The 23,786-nt window shown below is 39.8% G+C and overlaps 2 protein-coding genes across 3 annotated transcripts in view; both read left to right on the forward strand.

The window, feature by feature from the left end:
• fig4a (FIG4 phosphoinositide 5-phosphatase a) overlaps positions 1-11,467 on the forward strand; it is a 56,338-nt gene extending 44,871 nt beyond the window's left edge. Inside the window, exons 23-24 of one of the 2 annotated variants that reach the window (XM_004541766.5) lie at positions 5,427-5,501; positions 8,359-10,447. In XM_004541766.5, coding sequence (XP_004541823.2) covers positions 5,427-5,501; positions 8,359-8,401 — 118 coding nt within the window. In that variant the 3' untranslated portion in view covers positions 8,402-10,447. The other variant, XM_004541765.4, reaches the window with a different exon arrangement.
• An 8,788-nt stretch (positions 11,468-20,255) lies between these two features.
• gpr6 (G protein-coupled receptor 6) lies at positions 20,256-22,692 on the forward strand. The gene is made up of 2 exons (XM_004541764.5): positions 20,256-20,512; positions 21,116-22,692. Exon 2 carries the CDS (start codon positions 21,141-21,143, stop codon positions 22,146-22,148), a length of 1,008 nt encoding a protein of 335 aa, XP_004541821.1. The 5' UTR covers positions 20,256-20,512; positions 21,116-21,140; the 3' UTR covers positions 22,149-22,692.
• Positions 22,693-23,786: the final 1,094 nt, after the last annotated feature.

Below are 23,786 nucleotides of genomic sequence, written 5' to 3' on the forward strand. Positions count from 1 at the left end.
GGTTTTCCTCTTTTTCTACCGCTTGGCAGCTCCATCTTCAACATCCTTTGTACACTATATCTGCTATCCCTCCTCTGCACATGTCTGACCATCTCAGCCTTTTCTCTCTAATTTTGTTACCAAACTGCTCAACCTGAACTGTCTCTCTGACGTACTCATATCTGATCTCGTCCATCCCGTCACTCCCAGTGAAAAACTTTACATCCTCATTGCCTGAACCTAACCTCGTAATGACAGTGAAAACAAAAAAACAACGCAAATGAAAATAAGACAAAGGCACCAGCACACATCCAAATACTCCCACTGCAGGTGCATCAAGGCGCTGAGTATTTGGAGCTGATGAGAATGCACTTTTTCACACTGAACAAGTGTGTCCTTTTGGACTGTAGTGTAGTGGTGTCGTCGAACTGGAAAGATTGCGTCAGGAATATTATTGTGAAGTGCCAGTCTTGTAAACTGGACATGACAGGAATACAAGGAGAAAATTACATTACATTGTCACTTAGAGTTGAGGGGAACAGATTCAATTTTGGTGGTCAAAATATGTGACTTCCAAAGAAATTGTATATTTATAAGATAAATATTAGAAATAATATTTATAATAAAACTTTTGCACATAGCTAGTAAGCCAAAATTAATTGTCTTGCAGTTTCTCAAGAAAGAAATTGTGACCACATTTCAGATTTTTTTTGGGAGGGGGTGAATTGATTTTTGTGGCACTAATGTTTACTGCCCACCTGTTAATTTCATTTAACCTCCCAGGACCTGGCGTCCACATGTGTGGACATCACATTTTGGGATGTCTAGACGAAAATAGTTAATTTTTCTCTACAAGGGCCTGATATCCACTTACGAGGACATTATACTGCCACTGTTAAAACCATACGTGGATCTCATTTGTCTCAGAAACAAAAATTAGGTTAAAAAAAATCTGGTAATTCTTTGTTTTTACATTCATCAGGTCCCAATCAACTCAAATGGCCAAGAAAAATTTAAAATGCATGCTGTGAAAGAGTTCAGGTCTTAGGAGGCTAATGTTTATATTAAAAGATTGAGCTGCAAATCTGGACTGCGTATTGAAATGAAAATGTTTCCATTAGTCCATTAATGCTTCAGTCACACTAAGAAAAACTGTGGTTGGAGATACAATTATTGCTATTTGGAGTCTCTTTGCCTCTGAAATGTTTTTTTTTCTTCAAAGTTTTGGTGCATCAAGACAGCAATAAAATGCCAATAAGACAGAGAGACTATTCTGTCATTCTGCTATCAGTTTGCAAGTGAAAGGGGTCATGTTTGCATCTGCAGTCTGCGAGTTACTGAATTCCTCAACAAATAGTGATGTAGTTGCTGTAGGATGGCGATTTAACTGTAAAAAGACTTAAGTGCTCGGCAGCCCTGCTTTCATTTAGGAATATAAGCAGTTGAGTCAGTTCCCACATTGCAAAGAGACTAGTAGTCAACATCAGCACATACTACCTCAGATGGGTTGTACCATGGTGATAATCTGTGTGTATATATTAAACAACAATTATTTGCAAATCTTTGATAATCTGAGAGCGACTGCAGTCAGTTAAGCTGGGCTGTGATTGTTTGGAGACAGATTGTGTCCCATTAGGGGACGTGTTTAATCATAAAATCATGATTCAAACCCTCAAACTTTAGTTACTGATACTACAATCAGTGCCCGATTGAAGGGTTTGGGGTCGTCACATGGGTCATATGGCCTTCAAATAGTTTTTCTTTTTTAACTTCCTACCTTTTAGAAATGCATCTCAAACTTCTGTTCTTTTATAGCTCTATGCCACGGCTAGCAATTCTTGCTACCTTTCAGAATGACCATGATCCGCCATTGCTATAAAAATGAAAAAATGGTCAATTGAAGTGAACGGAGTCTTCCATTCAACAGCTCTGGTTGCAAGAAGGTTGCTGTCCTAATTTTATTCTAGTCATAAGATGACTAGGCACTGCTGGAATGTTAAAGTGAAAAGGTTTAGCTTCCTAATTTACTATTTTAGCGTCAACGACAGACATTCAGGTCAAATGTCAAAGTATTGGACAATCTGATATTTTCACCTGCGGATGCTGCTCAATAAAAGTAGTAAAATCTATGAAGTCTACTTTATCCTGAATGAGGCACTTAATATTATCAGTCAGAACAACGCAGTGTTCAAGACACAGGGGCAGAACAGGCAGCCACCCCCTCAGGGTGATATGGGTCATCCTGAAAACAAGCATCAACCAGGCGGGTTTATCACGCCTCTGACCTCACTATTCTTTCTCCACCTTTCCCTTCCTTCTCTTTTCTGCAAGTCCTTTCTATTTCATTTTGTACTTTCTCCCTGTTTGCTGCCAACACTGATTTAGGACACAGTGAATAGCCATCAGCAGGCTTTGAATCTGAACACAACTGTCTGTCTGTTCTTTGGAAGCTTACAGCACGTTTTATACAGAATGATCATTGGATGAAGCTTTGATAGCTTTTTCCCCCTCACACTGCTGTCCTAAATCCAAAGAGGATGACTGAAGTAGAACTGTAGATGGTGGATAGTTATTCTTTTAAGAGAATCTTTGCTGTTTATAGAGTAAGTGCACATTATAGTTTGGAAAAGACCATGTGACTGCAGACCTCAAACACACTTCAAGGCATTGCAAGAACTGCTGAAGACCATAAAATACCAATGGGCACCTGACACCTGACCTGGAACCCATTGGATAAAAAATGGAAGATTTTTGGAACATTGTGCAAAACCTCAATTTAAGATAAGACAAACTTCTTGAGTTTATGTGAGCTCACATCCAAGCTGTCATTAAAGCAATGGGGGCCATACATGCTATGTGTTTATTATATCAGAAGATATGTAACATGAGCTTTCATCCTCTCATGTACTGTGCTGTGCAATAGTTTTTAGCCACGCCTCACTATTTTATTTTATCTTTTTATCTGGCAATTAGATGGTCAGTTTGCTATCAGATTGAATGGAGTCAAGTTTGGAATTAAACACAATCTTGTTCTGATATAACAGTGTGGTAACTTTGCAAAATTTGCAACTGTTACAGTTTGTGTACATAGAAATTCAGATTGAACAGAAACTTGACCAATAACTGAAATTCTTATACAAATGTTAAAGTAAGATGGACGTTTAATTGCGAAATGATATAAGTGTTCAGCAACCTTACTTTCATATTGCAGTGTAATCAAAATACAACAGTTGGCAGCTCATTGAGTCTGCTGATTCAAAGAGGTGCCCTCATTCCTACACACTGACTCTGACTAATTGCAACATTTTGGCGACCTGTTTGCATTTATAAATCAGGCAGCAGTTGTTTATGAACCTTTCAAAATGTTTCTGAGTGATTGTTGGTCAAGTTGCAAGTTGGTCTTGCAATCAGTCGCAAAAGCAAAAAAATGAAATGCAATCACCGATTTTTTTCTAGTTGCAAAGAGGTTGAATGGTAAATGATTTTTATATAGCACTTTACACTGTATGCCTCATTCAGCCATTCATACAAGCACTTTTTTCAATGCTTTCTATTGAACATTCACAAACAACCAACCTTGCAATCAGTAGATGACCTCTGAGCTACAACCCATGGCATCCTATTTTTACTCTGTCACCAAGTAGATGAAACTACTTGCAGCACAAAAAAAACAATTTACTTGACTTGACTGCCAATCAGATTAACTTAATTTTCAGCACTTCTATCCGGTCGTTAAGTGATGACGTGACGAATCCTACTTCCGGGCCTAAAGTAGTCTGCGTTTAATATGGCTTTTGTGTTGTTAACATGTTTAATGTTATGTATTTTCTTCTATTTAATCTCAAAAAGCTCCTAAAACAGTCAGTGATCACTGTTGACCTCCCTCGGCTTTTATTACCGCTAATCATTTATTTAAGCTCAGTTTTTAAAACCTTAGGATGTAACTACAGCCCAGCCCATGCAGCAATGAATGACTAACCTCATATTGTGGATGGATTATCTCAGTTGTTCTCCTAGCTGAAGTTTGGTCCTTTTACAGCATCCTGCCATGCGATTACATTTGTTCCTGACCACCGAGAACACTCACGTTAACTTTTATAGAGTGGAAAAAAAGTTAGCTTGTTTATATTATGCTAACATAGCTGTGTCGTTAGCGGTCATGTAGCACATCATTATATACCAGCTAGCCAAACTTCAGTAACCTTACAAACGTCACTGCTGTTTAGTTTTCTGTCTTCATTTATGTTGGAAGTGATAACAGAGCTGTACGTTTTAATTTGTTTCCAAAGCCCCGCAGTCAGAACATGCTATATTGTATTTAGATAGAAGCTAGCGAGCTAACCTCCTGCTAGCTCCTAACTCCGTTAAATTTCATAAATTCCGTTTTCATGGATGCCTGGATGTTAAACTCAATTGTTACACCTGGTACAGCAGAACGCTGATGATTTTATTAAAGATGAAAGACTTCAGACAGTTTTTCAACTCTCAGTAATGCCATAGTGATCGTTTGATATATGGACCTGCAGCGGCGTTTAGGCCCAGACACGGCTAGTGACGTCAGACTTAACGACCGGATAGAGAAATGCAATGTAGAAATGAAAACAAAAAAAGCTTGAATAGATCAGAATGACATGGAAAAATCAAACATTTGAATGTCATAAACATCATGAATCAGTCTCACACACACCAAAACACTGAAACTGATGCATACATTTAAAATACAGCATGTGCATTACATAGAAATGTGGCATTGGTCGAGAATGTATGAGCAATTTCTAATAAGTTAGGTAGTTAACGTAACAATAAATAAAATGGTCCTGACATTTAGTTGTTACCAAAACATTTATTTATTTTAACATCTTCACTGACTTAGGTCTGTATTCTGTCTCATCGCACTTCGATGGCAGTCACATTTATACTGGGTGACTAAAGCAAGGGAGTAAACCTTAAAAAACACACACAATTCAAATTGCAGTGAAGAATGCTGTTCATATTCTCCTACTACAGTGGCACATAATGAGAATGAAATTGCATTCATTATTGAAGTTGAAACTGCTCCAAAGATGGTGGCTGCAGCCAGTGCTCTGCTAATCAATGCATTAATATTAAAAATCATAAGCAACAGCCAGAGGGGGACTCAGCAGTTGCATATTATTGAGTCTTTGTGAGAGAAAAATGACCTACAGGGAAATTTGTGATTTGATGATGGTGAGATCTAAATATTAGAGATCTCAGAAGACAAGTTGAACACTGAAGACAGTATGAAGCCTTAAATTGAAAGCATTCGGTAGAGCCATAACGACCCTATTACAGATTAGGGTTATTTGGATTGTTCCGCTCACGATGAAGAGGGCAGAAGCATTTGTAAGCAATGCACACCTACACTACTGGCTTATTTTGCAGAAATATCATTCATTCTCTGTATTATGTTTTGTATTTTCCTGCAGGTTTGCTCACTTGGGTGAGAGCCAGCACAGAGTGGAGAAAACTGAACACATAAACCCGGCAAACATCATCTGTCTGTGAGTAAAACATATTAATAGAAAAAAGGGGAAAAAAGCCACATGTACTCAAACTCAATAAACCTGGCTCACGTGTAATATATGGTATTGTATTCTTGGTTTGCAGTTATAAATGACCCCTTTTATAAAGCACTCAACATTTTCACTAGCCTTGGGAGAAGGATTGCACTACTAAGTGGTCTCAGTCGAGGCTTCTAGCTGCGCACTGTTTAATTGTCATATGTTTCTTCACTTCTTTGCATACACGCTATTTCCCAGACAGTCCACTCTTTACCGTAGATGGTGTTTGTTTGGTTTTTTTTTCCCCCTTTTTTTTTATCCCTCAGCCAGATTCAAAGTTCAACCACACGTGTGATGGCAATGTGCAGCCATGGAAACGCACAAGATGTTTTTGTCGAGCTGTCTTTTGAGCTGTAAGGCATGCATGCACACACACCTGTGCAAACACATAAATCAGTTTAGAAACAAATTCCTCCTCTACATGCACTTGTGATTTTCTTACATGATGGCTTCTTATATATCAACATTCATACCTGCTAGGTTTTGTCTTCTTGTGAAAGTGCAAAAAACTTGTTTGAACATTTAAACTTATTGATGGTCCTTGCGCACCTCCAGTTTTTAGTCTGTTTAAATCGAACTCTGGCGCAGTCCATTTGTGCTGATTTGAACACTGTAATCGCATGTAAGTGCGAGCCAAAACAACCACACTAAGACCCTTTGGAGGAGGGGGCCCCTGTGTGGTCCCAAATGAACTCCAGAGCAGTCTGTGATTCTGTGAACTTGATTTGACCCCTTTCCAAACCTACTACCAGGTATACATTGCAAGTTTGAGCTAAAAAAAACTTCCTGTAGCTACATGTGCTTTGTGTTCTGGGATGCAACAAAGCACAATCGATGTGCTGGGGTCTGTATCTATTAGCAACCATCTGTGACATGAGCAGGAATTCTTCATTTTATGCAGTAGATCAGAACACAGCACCTTCTTACTGTATTTACTGCTCGCACCCTAGACATATATGCCCAATAAGCAGACTGAATATTCTGTAATGATACATTTTGGTTCGCTTGCAGTTCACTTGGATTTTTTCCTGTGTGTAAAGAAATCAAATCATGTGGAAAAGCTACAGCTTTACAACCCCCCTAAAATTACTTTACAACCCCCTAAAATTACTTACTCATTTTGAATCAAGTAAATACAAATTTTTTTTGTCCTGGCAAGAGTAACTATAAATAACTCCCGCACTCGCCTTCCCAATTTCATATATGTTGTACATGGAAAATTCCCATCTTTCAGCCGCTGTTTTCTCTTTTAAAAAATTGTCTTTCTGTTTATAGTAAGACAATTTACCTATAACAAATCTCCATTAGTTCAGCATCCAAAGCCTCCCAAAGCAGAAATCACAGATTGATGTTTTTAATCATGTTTTTATGGATTATACAAACGAGATATGACTTGTTAATTTGTGACGATTGGCAGGCAGAGTCCATACTAACTCGCAGTTGGCTCTAAGACACGGTTTAGTTTAGAGATTTCAAATTTTACATATTTAGAAGTTTTGATGAAGAAGTACAGAGATGATCAGAAAGAGCTGTAATGTGTCATTTTGGAAAGCATGTGAAAGGATTTTATAGGATACCAAGAGAAGAGCTATGGTACTGTATGAGGAAGCATGTGATGAAATATTTAATTGTGGTGCAGGACACTGAACCCCTCTTGGCAGTGGTCATGGACAGCCTGGCAGATGAGGTCAGGCAGGAGTCACTGTCGACTGTGATGTTTGCAGTGAGATTAGGGAGGGAGGTGGAGGGAGCTCCTTGCAGTTGTAGTAAAAAAACAGCAAAAAAAAGGTAGTAAAACCTCGCTTCAGGAAAATAAAAAAACACTTTGAGACACGTTGATTATTAAGCAAATGTTCCTGAAGGGAAAATGGCTTAGAGACTGCATCAGAGGGAATTGGTAGCGGTTGTATTGTTCAACAGACATTATAGAAATGATACCTTTTTACAGAATGAAAAAGTGCAAAAGTGGATAGAAATTTCATGAATTAGTTTTCTTTCCCTTGTTATGTTTGAATGCATGGGTGAGAGGTGAGGAAGGTATTCACTTTCAGTTTTCTAAGAAGACCATGAATGCGACTCGTTATCATTGCCAGTAATTTCCTAGAAAACCAGATCGATTGTCATTCGGATCGACTAAGTTTGATGGTCATGTGGAACTGAAGAGGATATGGACAAGAAATGGTCACTTAGAGGAAGACTGACAGAGGCTGACAAAGACACAGTGGGGACATGTAATCAACTTGGAGGAGGAAAATTCAAGGATGATGAAAGACATGCCTCTGATGTGTTTCTAGTATGTCTTTGGTGTGTGAACCGTTTTTAAATGTGAAAGTTTCTTGTATGTATCCCTTCTTACAGAACAGGAGAAAATTTGTAATTTATCTTACAAAAGTGGCAGAAGTATCAATATTTTCTTTTAGGAAATCTCCATCAGCAGGGAATCAAACCTTTTCATCTACGTTGTCTTTCTCTCTGGCCTTTCAGTAGTCCATCCAGCCATTGTTGTCATCCTCGTGTCAGGCCCGCAGGGTGCTACAGGTGTGTCTGTTGTTGTGCAACAGTGCTATTCTAAGATGTTACAGCACCCCAAACGTGTTGTCACTGTTAGAAGCCTTTTAGAGTGTCACCTCCCTCTATGTTCCTCTATTGATCCATCAGGCTCAGCCAAAGATGACTCAAGTGACGGAGATAAAAATGGAAAAGAAATGAATACTGTAGCCCATTCCTGTTGAGAAACATCAGTGAGGTGTAGAGATTAATGGCCCTCTTTTCTTCCTCTGCTCTCCTCTCACCCCAGCTGGTTAGGACAGATGGCCGCCCACCATGAATCTGGTTTCTAAGGTTTCTACCCATTAAAAAGAACTTTTCGGCACCACCGGGGCAAGTGTTGCTCATGGGAAGATTGTTTGATTTCTGTCTTCAGTATTGGAAGGTCTTGACCTTAAGACCTGACTGTACTCCGTTGCAAATTCGAACACGGACAGCTGGGGGCTCAATGGCCGAGTAATCATTCCTTTTACACTACTTTCAAGTTCGCCGCCTGAGGTGTATGCATCGTTGGTGCGCTGTAAATCCTCCACAGACAAATCCACGTGGTGTAAACAAACAATAGGCTGGCACGTGGATATCTGTATGGACCTTCATGCTGATGATGAAATTTATATCACTTGGACTGTAGCAGACTCATGTGGAAGGTATAATTGAGGCTTTTCTATGCTCTAAAATAAGTTGTCTTATAATAAGGCAAATGTAATGTACAAATTACAGACATTAAACAGTTTATACAGTAATAGTAAGCTCAACAGGCCAGAAGATGAAGTTTGAAATATTTGAAAACACAAACATATTTACTTGAAATGTTTTCAGTGTTGCTCACATGGTTTGTAGGAGTTTGTAGACACATTATACTTCTGCTTTATATTATGTGAACAAGAAAGTAAGAAATAAAAATTATTTTTATGGGTAAAAAAAGGTCTGCTTCTAATAAAAATTCACAAATCTTGTCAATACTGTTTGAATAAGTTTGAAAATAGCCAAATTGTGACCCATGTTTCCAGCTCTGTACACGCAACTTATCAAATTTCTTGCTTGTTTAACTAATATCAGCACTATTCATGTGACAATGTATTAGGGCTAGTGAAAGTTTAAAATAATATTTTCAAGATGATAGTTTTACAAGGAAATAATAGCAAATTTAAGAGGATAAAAGAGGCAAATTTATTTAAAAAAAAAAAAAACAACCTCAAATTTAAAAGGAAAATATATCTGAAAAATATACCAGTAATCAATATTGCTTCACTTTTCATTATTAAATGCAAATATTTAAACTGCCAACATCAATATCTCATAAGAACTTTATTTGAACACCAGCACCACCTCTTTATAGTCGTATTAAGTCACACTGCAAACTGTGAAGTTCATTTTCAAACATATTGTCCTCTAACCTCATCTAACAGCACCGGTTTCTTTGTGTAGCAGGCTGTGAAACAAGTGAGACTTGTTAGAGTCAGATCTCTCCAGCAAGTCTCAGGTGTGTGTGTGTAAAATCCACTCAAAGTTCTGATGAATCTGTGCCACAGGAATCACTCCTCCTGCTGCATTGGGCAGATTTTAATCAAACTTACACACAGTAATCATCACGGGGCTTTTCGCCCAGATTGCGCCTAAAGGTCACGGTCATATTTGTTATTTTACGGGCAATAAACAGTGAATTGTAACGGATTGCGGTTTCTCAGTTTATGATGACTGAATGCATCAGTCAGTAGTTTTCATTTTCCACATTTTGCAATAAAAAGCCCCAAAACAAAAATGCTATTTGTTTTCTCAACTTGGCCTAGAGATATTTTTTTACCTTCAGCACTACTGACTAGTCTGTGTAATTAAGGATTCTTACACAGCAGCCTTGGGGGGGGTTGTAGCCATATACTCTATGGCTACAACATCCTCCACAGCTCATAATTTATCTCAAGGCTTCCGAGAGCCTCCGCTGTGCCTTTGAAAACAGCCCATCATGAGGCAGGTGCCATTTGAAATGCAGCCATGTGTCTAAACAGCCTCTCACTCAGGCCTCAGCTGTTGTTGGAAGCCTAACTGAATAGATGACTTGACAAGCACGCAGTTGATAATTCACCCAGAAGATGGTAAGACATGCTTTAAAATCTAGTTTTTGGAAAATATGAGTAATACTGCTGTGAAAGCACTCATCTTCACCCTCCTCGTGTTGTTTCCACCTCTCAGCAGCAGTTTACAGTCTTTTGTTGGCTCAAACAAACTCCTTTCCACCTCTTGTTTTTGCCTTGTCTTAAGCCACGTGATTTGCCTAAAGTTAATGTATATGGTGATACACCAATCACACATGCTTCTCTCCCATTTTTCTTTTCCTTATCTCTTAGAGAGCCAGTGTCCTGCTTCCCAGAGGACAGCATCTATGCAGTTTTACCTCCACAGGTGGGCAAAAACAGCCAGGAGGTATTTGAGTGCCATGTGATGACCGGTCAGGGCCAGGTGAGGGCGTTGTGCAGAGAGGACATGTTGATGTACAGGGAATACATCAAAAACAGATATATGTGAGACACGGATAATACAGACTGGATCTCTGTTACCAGTGTGAATGGGAAGCACGATCAGCTGCTGAAGATGTTTCGTCGTCATTAATCATGTTTGCTACTACAAACAAATGCAAAATAAAATGTTCTATTTGAAATTGATGTGGGGGGTTTTCTATGGTAAAGGCTGTAAAAAAACAAAGATAACAGTGCATGAGAACTCCGCTTGGCCTCTACTTGAACTGAAGAAAGGTGGGTTTTTTTTTATAGAAGTCTTTTTATTTTTTGCGATCCACAAGCGTCATTCAAAATTGAAATACTTTGAATGTTAGATTTATCATTCAAAACTGTGCACACATTAAACTGCATCACAGACTGGAGTTCAGGGGTTTGAAAGAGTCGGGCACTTACAAGCCAGTCGTTATAGTCTGTGAGGTCAGGACACGTTCATGTCCTTGTCTTTCCTTTTGAGGGTTTTTTTTTTTTTTTTTTTTTTATTTCTTCAGCAACCTGGAAATTTCTCCTCCTCAGATGTGTTGCATTCCTTTTGTTAAACAGTTTAAGCTTTACCATTTTTAAAGTGCCTTTTGAGATTTTTTTTTTGCATTATTTAAAAATAGGGGGGTTTTGTCCTGTATTGAAGAGTGCACTGGTTAATTTAAATAAACTGTGTCTTCTTGTGTTGTTAACGATCTGTACAGAAAAACGTAGCAGTGATAGCTTGATATTTGATTTGTTTTTGTTTTTTCAAACCTTGCCACCAGTTTACAAAGTCACACACTAATTTATGTTGCATAAATGCTCAGATCAGATAATCATTGTGTACATTAGTTCTACAATAAAATTGTATTTAGTAACAAAGTAACAGTGTGACAGAATGTTATTTGAGTTTTGGGTTGGTTTTTTTTGTTTTTTTTTAGTTTTCCACTTTTTCTATTGGCTGCCAGAGCTTTTATTGCAATCTTACTTCACTCTTTGTACAGGTAGAAACGACAGTACCACAAGTTGTTTTGAACAGTAGTTTTTTGAGAAGGTCTTTTAAAGTCCTCTTTTTGACCTTGGTTACATATTCCCTCATTTTCAGGTCAGTCTATGCACCTGACTGCTTTCATCATTAAAGCCATCATCATTCAAATCAAATAATTCAAATACCAAAGATAACAGTTTGGGTTTCAATTCCCAAAGAACTATTATATGAAGACTTTGCATATAGGTATGCCAAATTACACAAGAACTGGACTGTAACAACAGGTCTTATGGAGTGATGAAAAATTTCAAAGAGATCCAGATTTTAAACTTTTGGTTCAAACCATGGGTCGTGTGTCAGGAGAGGTATAACATGAGTGCCATCTGTAAAACATAGTGGGGGCTCTGTAACAGTTTGGGGTTGCATTTCAGTCAGTGGTGTTGGAGCATATGATAAAGAAATGATGGGTGGCTCAACACTTTTGCACAGTACTGTAACGCTTGCTGCTTTCACGTGGCCTTTTATAAGTGTTCCCACTCTCCTGTAGTGACTTCTTCTTGGTTCTTCCCCCCCATCTTGCACCGCCTTTGCCCTTTTTTCTGTCTCACGCTTGTTTTCACTCTCTGCTCACTCTTTTAGCGCTTGGCCTTTGACTGCGGGTGTCAAAAAAAAAAAGGCAAACGTGATGAAGGACGGCTTCCCAGCAATGCACATACACATTCAGTAAATGTACTGACTGGCCACTGGTCTCAGCATCACTGCCTCGTGAGTCTGTGAATAGGGGAGGAGGTGCCGGCTGTCTCAGCATGTGATGTGACAAAGAAAGCAGAGGAAATAAAGGCGAAAAATGTTTTCTTCTATATTTTAAGAAATAAACGACGAGGAGGAGAACGAGAGGAAGGACGTATCTTCAGTATCTGCACACCTTCCACGGGTACACTGGAAATTGTTAAATATGTGCTATAAATATCCATGATACAGTCCGATAATGACACATCCCACCTTGCAGGAGACTCTTGGAGTCTTTTCACATTGTTGCCTTCACAAGACCACAAGAGGGACATGAGGGAGGCTTTGTCCTTACCTTCAATGCTACAGTGTCACTGGGTTTTGCTAAGAATAACAGCTGTGGAAAGTTTATTATAAAAAGTGTTCATGCTTTGTTCGTTTTTTTTTTTTTTTATACACTCAACATTTCTTGTCCCGAGTATTATGTGCTTTATAAAGATTCTACATTCACTGAACTTTTTAGTTTTACAAACTTTTAATTCAAGGCCAACAGATATGTGAAGGCTTTATATGCGTGCCAGTGAATCCTCACAGATCTCGTGCAGGCATGTTAGTTTTAAAAAATGCTTTGATGTGAATACGTTTTGCCTTTAAAACAGAATTCTTGCCTCTTGCCTTGTTGATTGTTCAAAATCTGCACAAGTCTAAGAGACAGTTGTCCTTAGACAACTATAGAAATGAACTATAGACTGTAATATTTAAAAAAAAAAAAAATGTTGATAGCCATATCCATCTAGGTCCCTGTGAGATTAGGCATGACCAAATATCTAGACAAAAGGGCTATGGGAAGTTGTTAGCCATTGCCAAGTAGCAACTTCCAGACCTGAAAATGGCAGCTACAGGCTTGATCGTAAAGTTGATCCTCGTAGGCTCCCATATTAAAATGCACAACAGCATTAAAAAGCCAGGCCTTAGTCTCTGTGGATAGTTTACCTTTTGCCTTCAGAACTGCAGCACATCCACGATGCCAATTTCCTGTTCCACCACATCCCAAAGGTGCTCTTCTGGATTGAGATGAGGTGACTGTGGAGGCAATCACTGTTCTTTTTTTTTCATTACTTTGCACGTTCTCCCTGTGTTTGTGTTTGGGTCCTCTGGCTTCCTCCCACAGTCTAAAAACGTGCAATAGGTAGGGTTAGGTTAATTGGTGATTTCAAATTGCCCACAGGTGTGAGAGGGAGTGTGAATGGCTGCCTGTCTCTCTGTGTTAGCCCTGCAACAGACTGGCATTGTGCTCTCTTTTCTAAATTTAATATCTTCTGGCTGCAAAGAACCAACATGGCGGTGTCTGATACCTATTGATGAGGCTTAAAAATATAGTGGGCTGACATCACGGTGGCTGTTTTAATTACAGTCTATGACTAAGGCTAGTGCTGACTAAATAGCTTTATTAGCAATTAGCAACATTCACTAGGAAAATAACAGGAATGAAACAACACGAAGAGCTGACTCAGTCTACTGAAGTCTAAACAAGAAGAATAGCACGCACCTAATTTTTTAACCACTTTATTTACGCACAACTTTAAATCTGAATACAGCCTATGGGGTTGAGTTATACAATGCCAGTTCTGAAAATGATGTAATCATAGTCCAATCAAAAGTTAAAATAATTTGCAAATTGCATTGCAATAGTTTAAGAGTAGAACATAAAACGCATCAGATAAACTTAGGAAATGAACAGTTTTACCAAAAAATAAATAAATAAATAAATTTTTATTTATATAGCACCTTTCAAGACAGAGTCACAAAGTGCTGCACATAAGTTTACAAGTCATAAAAAGATTTAAAAAGAGAAAATAAAACAGGCAAAAAATTAACCAAAAGCAGTTTTAAAAAGGTGAGTTTTGAGTTGTTTTTTAAAAACAGCTACTGAGTCCACAGTTCTTAATGCTTGAGGGAGAGAATTCCACAGTCTAGGGGCCACAGTGGCAAAAGCTCTATGCCCCTTAGTCCTCCTCTTAGTATTTTTTATAGCAAGTAAGCCCTGATCAGATGACCTCAAAGACCTGCTAGGGACATAAGGCTGTAGCAGATCAAAGATGTAGGCAGGTGCCAGTCCGTGCACAGCTCTGTAGGTCAAGACCAGGATCTTAAAATCAACTCTAAATTTAACAGGAAGCCAGTGTAACTGAGATAATAACGGTGTCAGATGTGAGTACTTGGAGGATTTTGTCAAAAGTCTAGCTGCAGCGTTTTGCACAACCTGCAGACGATCCAGAGAACCTTTGCTTAGACACATAAACAGCGAATTACAATAATCCAAGCGTGACGAAATAAATGCATGTATAGCAATCTCGAGTTCAGAGCGAGATAAAACCGGGCTTAGCCTAGCCACATTTCTCAAATGATAAAAACAAGACCGAACCAGAGATTTCACATGCCCATCCAATGTGAGACTCGAGTCAAAGGTGACACCTAAATTCCTGATAGAGGATTTAACATAAAGTGAGAGAGGACCAATGGCTTTCACTATCTGCGATAGAAACCTATCAGGGGCGCATACGAGGACTTCGGTTTTCCCCTCGTTGAGTTGGAGGAAATTTGCAGCCATCCAACGTTTGATCAAATCTAAGCAATCATTCAGACGCTGAAGCTTAGATAAATCCTCAGGCATAAAAGAAACGTACAACTGAATGTCATCAGCATAACAGTGATAAGAAATGTCCTCAAAAGAGCCCATTATATGCTGGAGGGGGAGAAGATAAATAAAACAATAAAGGCCCCAAAACTGACCCTTGAGGGACACCATAAGTAAGGGAGGTAGAGGATGACCTAAAATCGGAGACTGCCACAGAAAAGTATCAGTGATGGAGATAAGAGAACCACTCTAATGCAGTTTGTAGGAATGTTTAGCTTATTTTAGAGTTTAGAAATGTGTTATCATAGAATGTAGAACTATAGTAGAGATACTGACCCTGCCCTCAATATAATAAAGGCCTCACTGTGTTGTGAACTTAGGAGTAGATTGTAGGAGACCCCTCCCCCACTTCAACTGTGAAAGTAAAACAGAGAGGAGTTAATGCTGAGTGGAAATTCCCCAGAGAATGTTTGGGTGGGGGTCTCAACATTTGTAACTGGATAACTGTGGTCTGGAAGGGAGATGGGTTTTATGACCTAGGGAGTCACCTACACCCACAGTGTTTTAACTGTCACGCACACACATCCACACGCACACTCACTCATGTGCACACACATACACACAGGTATGCGTACACAGTCACACACGAGCACTCACATAGACACGTGGGAACGCGCACATGTAGGCATTCATGTGCTCGTGCACATAGACACAGACACAGAGTTTGCAGCACACCGTGGGGGTTTTATGATAGGGTCGCCCCTACAAAACTGTGTTACACAGACAAAGGAGTGAAGATTTGCAGAGGGACACACCGGCCTCGTCTTCCCTTCTAGAAGTGCATGCTTAAATGAAGATGAATAAAGATGGTTTTGTGAAATGACTACTGAGTTCCGGTGCCGTCTCTGGATGCCTCGACGAATAAAAGAACTGGGGTAAAACTGATTTCTTAACAAGTTCCAGATACACCAACCCATTTTTTCAGCCTTTCAATGAGGATGTGATGGTCAACTGTGTCGAAAGCTGATGTGAGGTCCAACATGAGTAGAACAGAGCATTTTCCTGCATCATTATTCATCAAGATATCACTTGAGACCCTAAGAAGAGCTGTCTCCGTGGAGTGAAATTGACGAAAACCGGACTGAAACTTATCATAAATGCCATGTTTGTCCAGAGCTGCCATAAGCTGCCTAGCCACAACCTTTTCTAGAAGCTTAGCGATTAACAGTAACTTAGAGATAGGTCTGTAGCTGCTCCAAAGAGAGGAGTCAAGCTGAGGTTTTTTTAAAAGTGGGAGAATAGCAGCGTTTTTAAAATAAACCGGAACTATACCAGATGCCAGTGAAGAGTTGATGAAAGTGAGCACACATGGGCCAATAGACTGGAAGACATTTTTGAATAATGATGCAGGTATAATGTCAAGTGAACAGGAGGATGCTTTCACAGAATTCACTAATTTCACTAGCTCAGGTAGTGAAACCAGAGAGAAAGTATCCAAGATAATGGGCCGGGATGGGGTAGAGATTGAGATAACAGGTGAGTGTGTAAAACTCATTCTCACGTTACGAATTTTTGCAAGCAGAAAAGACATAAAATTTTCACAGTCCTCGTTAGAAAAAATAGGGGCCGCAGGCAGAGCAGGAGTAACAAAATAAATTAATATAGGCAATTTGAATTTCACAACAGCAATGTTTCAGCACTTACTGCCGTGTAACATCATCTCTTTTTAAACAACACTCTGTAAACATCTGGGAACTGAGGAGAACACCTGCTGGAATTTTGAGACAGGAAAGTTGTCCCATTTTTGTTTGATCTGGGTTGGGGCAGCCGTGTTCAGCACCCAGACTCTACTCCTACATAGCCATGCTATTCTAACAAATACAGTATGTGGTTTAACATTTTCTTGCTGAAGCATGCAAGGCCTTCTCTGAAAAAGATGTCATCTAGATGGGAGGATATGTTGCACTAATACCTCTATATACCTTTTAGTATTGATGGTGCCTTTCCAGATGTGCAAGCTGACAATTCCATAGGCATAAATGCAACCCGACACTATTAGAGATGTAGGATTTGTAAGTAAGAGCTGATAGCGAGCCAAATCAAATCTCTCTCCTCTTTAGTCTGGGCAAAATTATCTGTAAAGACGAAAAGCGGTCTCACCAATGTCGTGGAGCCCAGAACATTGTCGAAGGGTCCAGTCCAAATCACAGGATTGGATTTGTACCGCTAATTTGAAACTATGTACCAAGAAGTCAAAGGGAGGTAGAAATGTTATTGAAACAAATGCTTCAGGAATATTTTGTTTTTTATTAAAATTAATATTAAACGTTAACCAAATGCTTATTTGAAACAGTAAGAAAACAACCGATAAATCTGCTCATTCCTTTTTTTAAAAGCAGGAACACTCTGATTTATGGTTTAATGCTGTGTTTACAGTTCATCTGATTAGGACCATTAGCAACACGTAATTACCGTAACATGAAGGTCATGTTGACATCTCCAGAGAAACAGGTACAGAACGGCAGGTCAGCCATCTTTATCTGATATGTGGGTGATTTTTTTTTTTCTTTGAGTTAGAGCCTGTGGGTAAAGGTTGCATCTGTTTTTCTTGTCAGAACTAGTTCAAGTTTATGAGTAAATTGAGGTGTTACGTCCCTGCAGTGCCTCCCTTCATCTGTCACAGTTTTATCCCTGTTTTCTATCAGCGCCTCACCTTCTACTTCCACTTATCTCCCTCCAGCCAAATGTCTTATCAGCCTTTTCAACCACAAATGAATGTTAATGAACTTTTCTCATCTTCTTTCTTTTCTCTCCTCAGCTCACCTCACATGATGTAAGTGAATATCATTACAACGGCCTTACATTGAGGTCTGAGTCACTGCGTGTGCCTGTGCGTTTGTGTACGTACGAGCATGTGCGATCAGGAGCGTGCTTTTTAAAACGAGAGCACGGCTGTTTGCCTCCTCGAGCTGGAGGAGTGGGTGGGGGGCTGCCTACGGTTAACATTTGTTTCCTGAAATGAGCTGGTTTGAAGGCTTTTTATGTAAAGCCCTGTTTTTTCCCCATGTTGTTACGTCCCTAATAGCAGGTGTCTCATTACACTGAAACCTCTCAGCACTCATAGGGGGGAAATAAAAGCATGATATTTTTTTGAGAAGCATATTCCTGGTAATTATCCCAAAATAGACCAAAGGTTCAGCTGCTTGATGCCTCCATCTTTGGTATTTCAATTATTTTCTGGAGGCAAAGAAAATAATCCAAAATTATTTTGAGATTTTTTTTGTTGTTGTTGCTGGTCTCATGTGTTGTTGGGTATCTGCCTAGGTCTTTGACATGAGTCACTAGGCACTTCATGTGACTGCTTAGCTTATGAATGAGAACACCCCCACCCAGCCCCCAGTCCACTGACAAAAGGTGGCCAAACAGCTGTTGCCTGGAAACCAAAACTGGTTACCATATTGCTATGCTGTGCTGCCATGAATCTCCCCCTACTTTTCCTTGTCGCTCAGCATTTGAACGTTTCATTCAAATGACTAGTTTTTCATTCAAAAACTAAAGAAAGAGTGATGGTCACTCTTTCTTTAGTTTTTGCTGTTTCAAAACAGAAAAAAATGATGTTATTTCTAAGTACTTTCAACAGGTTGCTGAAGCATGTAACAAACAAAAACGACGGCCAGAGGTAAGTATGAAAAATAATGACTGAATTCAAAGTGACGGTGATGGTTGCACCAAATGATTAAAGGAGTAAGAGCAGCACTCTCGGTACCTATAACAGTACAGTATTACATGAAAAACTGTGGAAAATGGTGTGACTTTTAAGCAGAGCGCACAGATGCTCACAAAAAACGAAGAAGGATCTGTTTCTGCTGTAAACACAAACACATATAAGGTGCTGAAATGAGATGGTAAATCTACAGTCCCCACACTGCAAACCCCAAGAAACTAGCAGAACTACTAAAATAAGGCAGTTGATTGCCTTCATGTGCTTAAGCTGATAATCTTCCAAGTCAAACATTACAAGAAATATAATGTTTGGATTTACTGTATGTAAATGCTAACTAAAATTAAATGAAATTGCTTTTAATGGCTGGATGGATGGATCACGTGGTTTTAGTCTTAGTGTTGCTTACTGAAATCCCATTACTTCTGCCAAGAACTGTACCTTCTCAAAATAAATGCTACAGTTACTGATAAAAAACAAAAAAAGGAATGCTGTGTGAATGTAAATAAAAACATAATCTCATAAACGTATATTTTACTCACAACAGAACATAGAAAACAAATCAAACGTTTGAAGTGATAAAATTAAACATTTCAGGAAAACGATTGATAAAAAAGTTGGGACAGGAGCAACAAAATGTTAGCAAAAGTCAGTGTACGGTTCTGAAAAGAAGGCTCTGAAAAGAAAATTGCAGGAGGAACTAATCAGTAACCTGACTGGGTATAAAAAGAGCATCTTAGACAGGCAGAGCTTCTCAGAAGTAAAGATGGCTAGAGGTTCACAGATCTACAAAAGCAGCCTCTTTCTTCAAATTTTGGAACATTTTCTAAATAATGTAATAATCTGCAGTACATAATATCATCAAAAATATCCAGAGAATTAATATTAATCAATGCTGGATGCTTCTTGTTGTCAGGTGGCACTGCATTAAAAACAGGCATGAGTCTGCCATGGAAATGACTGCATGGGAAAACTTTTAGATATCACTGTTTGTGAAGGCAGACTACAAATGCAGACTGTCGTGTGCACACGATCCAGGAATAATGCCCTTCTTCTCAGGATGAAAGGTTATTTAAAATGAACTGAAGTAAAGTGGAAAATTGTTCTGTGGTCAGATGAATCAAAATCTCAAATTCTTTTTGGCAAACACGGACACCATGTCCCCAGATTAAAGTGGAAAGGGATCATCCAGCTTGTTATCAGCACTCTCTGATCGTACATTAGTGCTTATGGACTTGGCAGCTTGCGCATCTGGAAAGGCACCATCAATGCTGAAAGGTATATTCAGGTTTTTTATACAGATTACGTTTTTGTTTTGTTTTCACAAAGGAGGCCTTGCATGCTTCGGCAAGGCAATAATAAACTGTATACTACGTCTATCATGACACTGTAGCTTCATAAAAGAAGAGTCTGGATGCTGAACTGGCCTTTCGTCGAGCTTTTTAGAATTTGCTTTCTATAGGCTCAGGTAAGGAGAGCGCGCAAGAACCTGCAGGAGGCTCGATGAGAGAGAGACGGAGACGTGCAAAGTCTCTCTCTCTCTCTCTCTCCCTCCCGCCCGTGACGTTACTCCGTTTTAAAGCCACCCTCGATCGTCCCCTCCGGTCCTCCTCCTCCGTCTCGCATTCACCTTCCTCACCGAGCTCAACATCAGCCAATGCTTCACGGCACTCCTACCCTGCGTGTCTATCCCATGCGTGGGAAGCACAGCAAAAACGAGGGCTTCACTTGAGTGGGTGAAAAGAAGAGATCGACGGAAAAGCGGGAATCGTTTCATCAGTTTTCATTGCTGAGTTTTTCGGAGGAAGCGGCTCCTGATATTAGCGAGAATCTCTGGTTTTTATCACGGTGGTAAGTATTCTTAACCTTTTAGAAAAAAAAAATCGTAGTATCGAAAGAAAAACAGGTTTATAGACTGTTTATTTGATAAGACTGATTTTATAAACGGCGTTTGTCTCTTTAGAGTTTTATGTGGTAAGAGCTGCTGTGATTTCAGGACCACGGAGAGCTCTCAGGGCACCTTTAGTGGAACTTTCAAAAGGAAAATCTGCCCACAGCTATTTTCTATTCATTTATAAATTAATATTATACTACTACTTGATTTTAACAGATCTCTGAATACTGGACATTGGATCATTCAAAGTTATTACTGATTCTATATATTAATTTTTATGTCTATATTATGCATTTGATATGTGAAAACAAATAGAAATTGTATGCTAGAAGACAGCAAGAATTGTTCTTGTTTCCCTTAGAGAAGGTTTAAGCTTTGTAAGTAATTTTTTGTAAGTTATTTTTCAAAGTTACTTGAAAACTTACTACTCCACCTTGCTGTCTCATAATAAGACTTGTCCTTTGGTCTCCTCATATAATTCAAGCTAAAAGGCACATTCACCTTGAAAAAGACCCTTTTTAATTAACAAAGCAATCTTCTTGTTCTCCTGCTGCCAACAGGACAGAGAGACGGCATCGTGGAGCTATGAATGAGTCGCTGGTGGTGAACGACTCTTCTGCGACTCCTGCATCAGGAGAAGCTCTCCCGTGGATAGAGGCTGAGTCTTCGGACCGGAACGGCAGCCTGGAATTCTCCACCGCCGCATTAGATTTCCCTATCAACCCATGGGACATCATGCTCTGTATGTCAGGCACCGTGATCGCCTGTGAGAACGCCATAGTGGTAGCAATCATCTTCTACACGCCCACGCTGAGGACTCCCATGTTTGTGCTGATCGGGAGCCTGGCCACAGCCGACCTGCTGGCCGGCATGGGATTAATTCTGAACTTCGTGTTTCAGTATGTGATCTCCTCTGAGACTATCAGCCTTATCACTGTAGGCTTTTTAGTGGCCTCCTTCACTGCATCCATCAGCAGCCTCTTAGCCATTACGGTAGACCGCTACTTCTCCCTCTACAATGCCCTGACATACTTCTCAGAGAAGACACTGCAGTACGTTCACTTGATGTTAGTGGGCACCTGGGGGGTGTCTCTGTTCCTGGGCTTGCTGCCGGTGCTCGGCTGGAACTGCCTGGGCGAGCCGGCCTCCTGCAGCATTGTCCGCCCTCTGACCCGGAGCAACGTCATGCTCTTGGCCACCTCCTTCTTTGCCATCTTTGTGCTTATGCTGACCCTTTACTTCAAGATCTGCAAGATCGTGTGCCACCACGCCCACCAGATCGCCCTCCAACAGCACTTTTTTGCCACTTCGCATTATGTCGCCACCAAGAAAGGGGTGTCCACTTTGGCCATCATCTTGGGGACTTTTGGTGCCAGCTGGCTTCCCTTTGCCATCTACTGTCTCGTGGGTGAGAGGGAGTATCCGTCAGTGTACACCTATGCTACACTGCTGCCGGCCACCTACAACTCCATGATCAACCCCATCATCTACGCCTACAGAAACGCCGAGATCCAGCGCTCCATCTACATGCTTCTCTGTGGCTGCTTTCAAGCCAAGGGAGCTTATCGGTCCAGGTCACCAAGTGAGGTCTAAAAAAGGTGCTACAGCTTGCTACGTGTGTGTGTGTGTGTGTGTGTGTGTGTGAGAGAGAGAGAGAGAGAGAGAGAGAGAGAGAAAGAGAGAGAGCATGCATGTGTGTGCGTTAATGGCCGAGCAAAAAGACAAACCCAGTAATCATCGACAATCTGCTTACAGTTGACAGTGAATGCTTTAAAAAACAAAAAACAAAGCAGGCGTGATGTTCGGAATGTGTCTCTCATGCATACTGTGTCTGCACTTTATTAGCCTATGTCTCAACACAAGTTAGGGGGAGAGTTTGGAAATGCTGTGAACAAGAAACTTGTTTTTTTTTGTTTTTTGTTTTGTTTTGTTTTTTAAAAAAGACAAAGCAAACCTGTGAATGTACTTAAGTGGAAAAAATAGGAATGGAAATCTTGCACTTTATTCAATGTTTTTTTTCAAATGCCAAAGCAGTATTGTATAGCCCTTAATGTGTTTAAGCATTTGAACCTGTGAGTAACCTTGTGCCATTTTTCTATTTTGTATTGTACTGTCTTTGATGTCCATTTTGTACAAGAGGAATAAAGGGATAAAATCAAGTGGTGGCTCAAGTATGTGATCCATATTGCTGCACTTTCTGTGTGTGTGTGTGTGTGTGTGTGTGTGTGTGTGTGTGTGTGTGTGTGTGTGTGTGTGTGTGTGTGTGTATTACACACAATGTTTTCTTTTCTTTTAGTTTTTTACATCCTAGTACCATCCAAGTACCTTGTTCTAGTTCAAACCTAGACACATATGATTGCTTGCTCAGTTTTTGCGTGTCATACAGGGAGTGCAGAATTATTAGGCAACTTGTATTTTTGAGGAATAATTTTATTATTGAACAACAACCATGTTCTCAATGAACCCAAAAAACTCATTAATATCAAAGCTGAATGTTTTTGGAAGTAGTTTTTAGTTTGTTTTTAGTTTTAGCTATTTTAGGGGGATATCTGTGTGTGCAGGTGACTATTACTGTGCATAATTATTAGGCAACTTAACAAAAAACAAATATATACCCATTTCAATTATTTATTTTTACCAGTGAAACCAATATAACATCTCCACATTCACAAATATACATTTCTGACATTCAAAAACAAAACAAAAACAAATCAGCGACCAATATAGCCACCTTTCTTTGCAAGGACACTCAAAAGCCTGCCATCCATGGATTCTGTCAGTGTTTTGATCTGTTCACCATCAACATTGCGTGCAGCAGCAACCACAGCCTCCCAGACACTGTTCAGAGAGGTGTACTGTTTTCCCTCCTTGTAAATCTCACATTTGATGATGGACCACAGGTTCTCAATGGGGTTCAGATCAGGTGAACAAGGTGGCCGTGTCATTAGTTTTTCTTCTTTTATACCCTTTCTTGCCAGCCACGCTGTGGAGTACTTGGATGCGTGTGATGGAGCATTGTCCTGCATGAAAATCATGTTTTTCTTGAAGGATGCAGACTTCTTCCTGTACCACTGCTTGAAGAAGGTGTCTTCCAGAAACTGGCAGTAGGACTGGGAGTTGAGCTTGACTCCATCCTCAACCCGAAAAGGCCCCACAAGCTCATCTTTGATGATACCAGCCCAAACCAGTACTCCACCTCCACCTTGCTGGCGTCTGAGTCGGACTGGAGCT

The sequence above is a fragment of the Maylandia zebra genome, linkage group LG15 (assembly GCF_041146795.1).
Source record: "Maylandia zebra isolate NMK-2024a linkage group LG15, Mzebra_GT3a, whole genome shotgun sequence".
Taxonomy (NCBI): domain Eukaryota; kingdom Metazoa; phylum Chordata; class Actinopteri; order Cichliformes; family Cichlidae; genus Maylandia; species Maylandia zebra.

What these genes read in the sequence shown, in the direction of transcription:
- gpr6 (XM_004541764.5), top strand. Translation starts at nt 21,141, where the DNA reads ATGAATGAGTCGCTGGTGGTGAACGACTCTTCTGCGACTCCTGCATCA.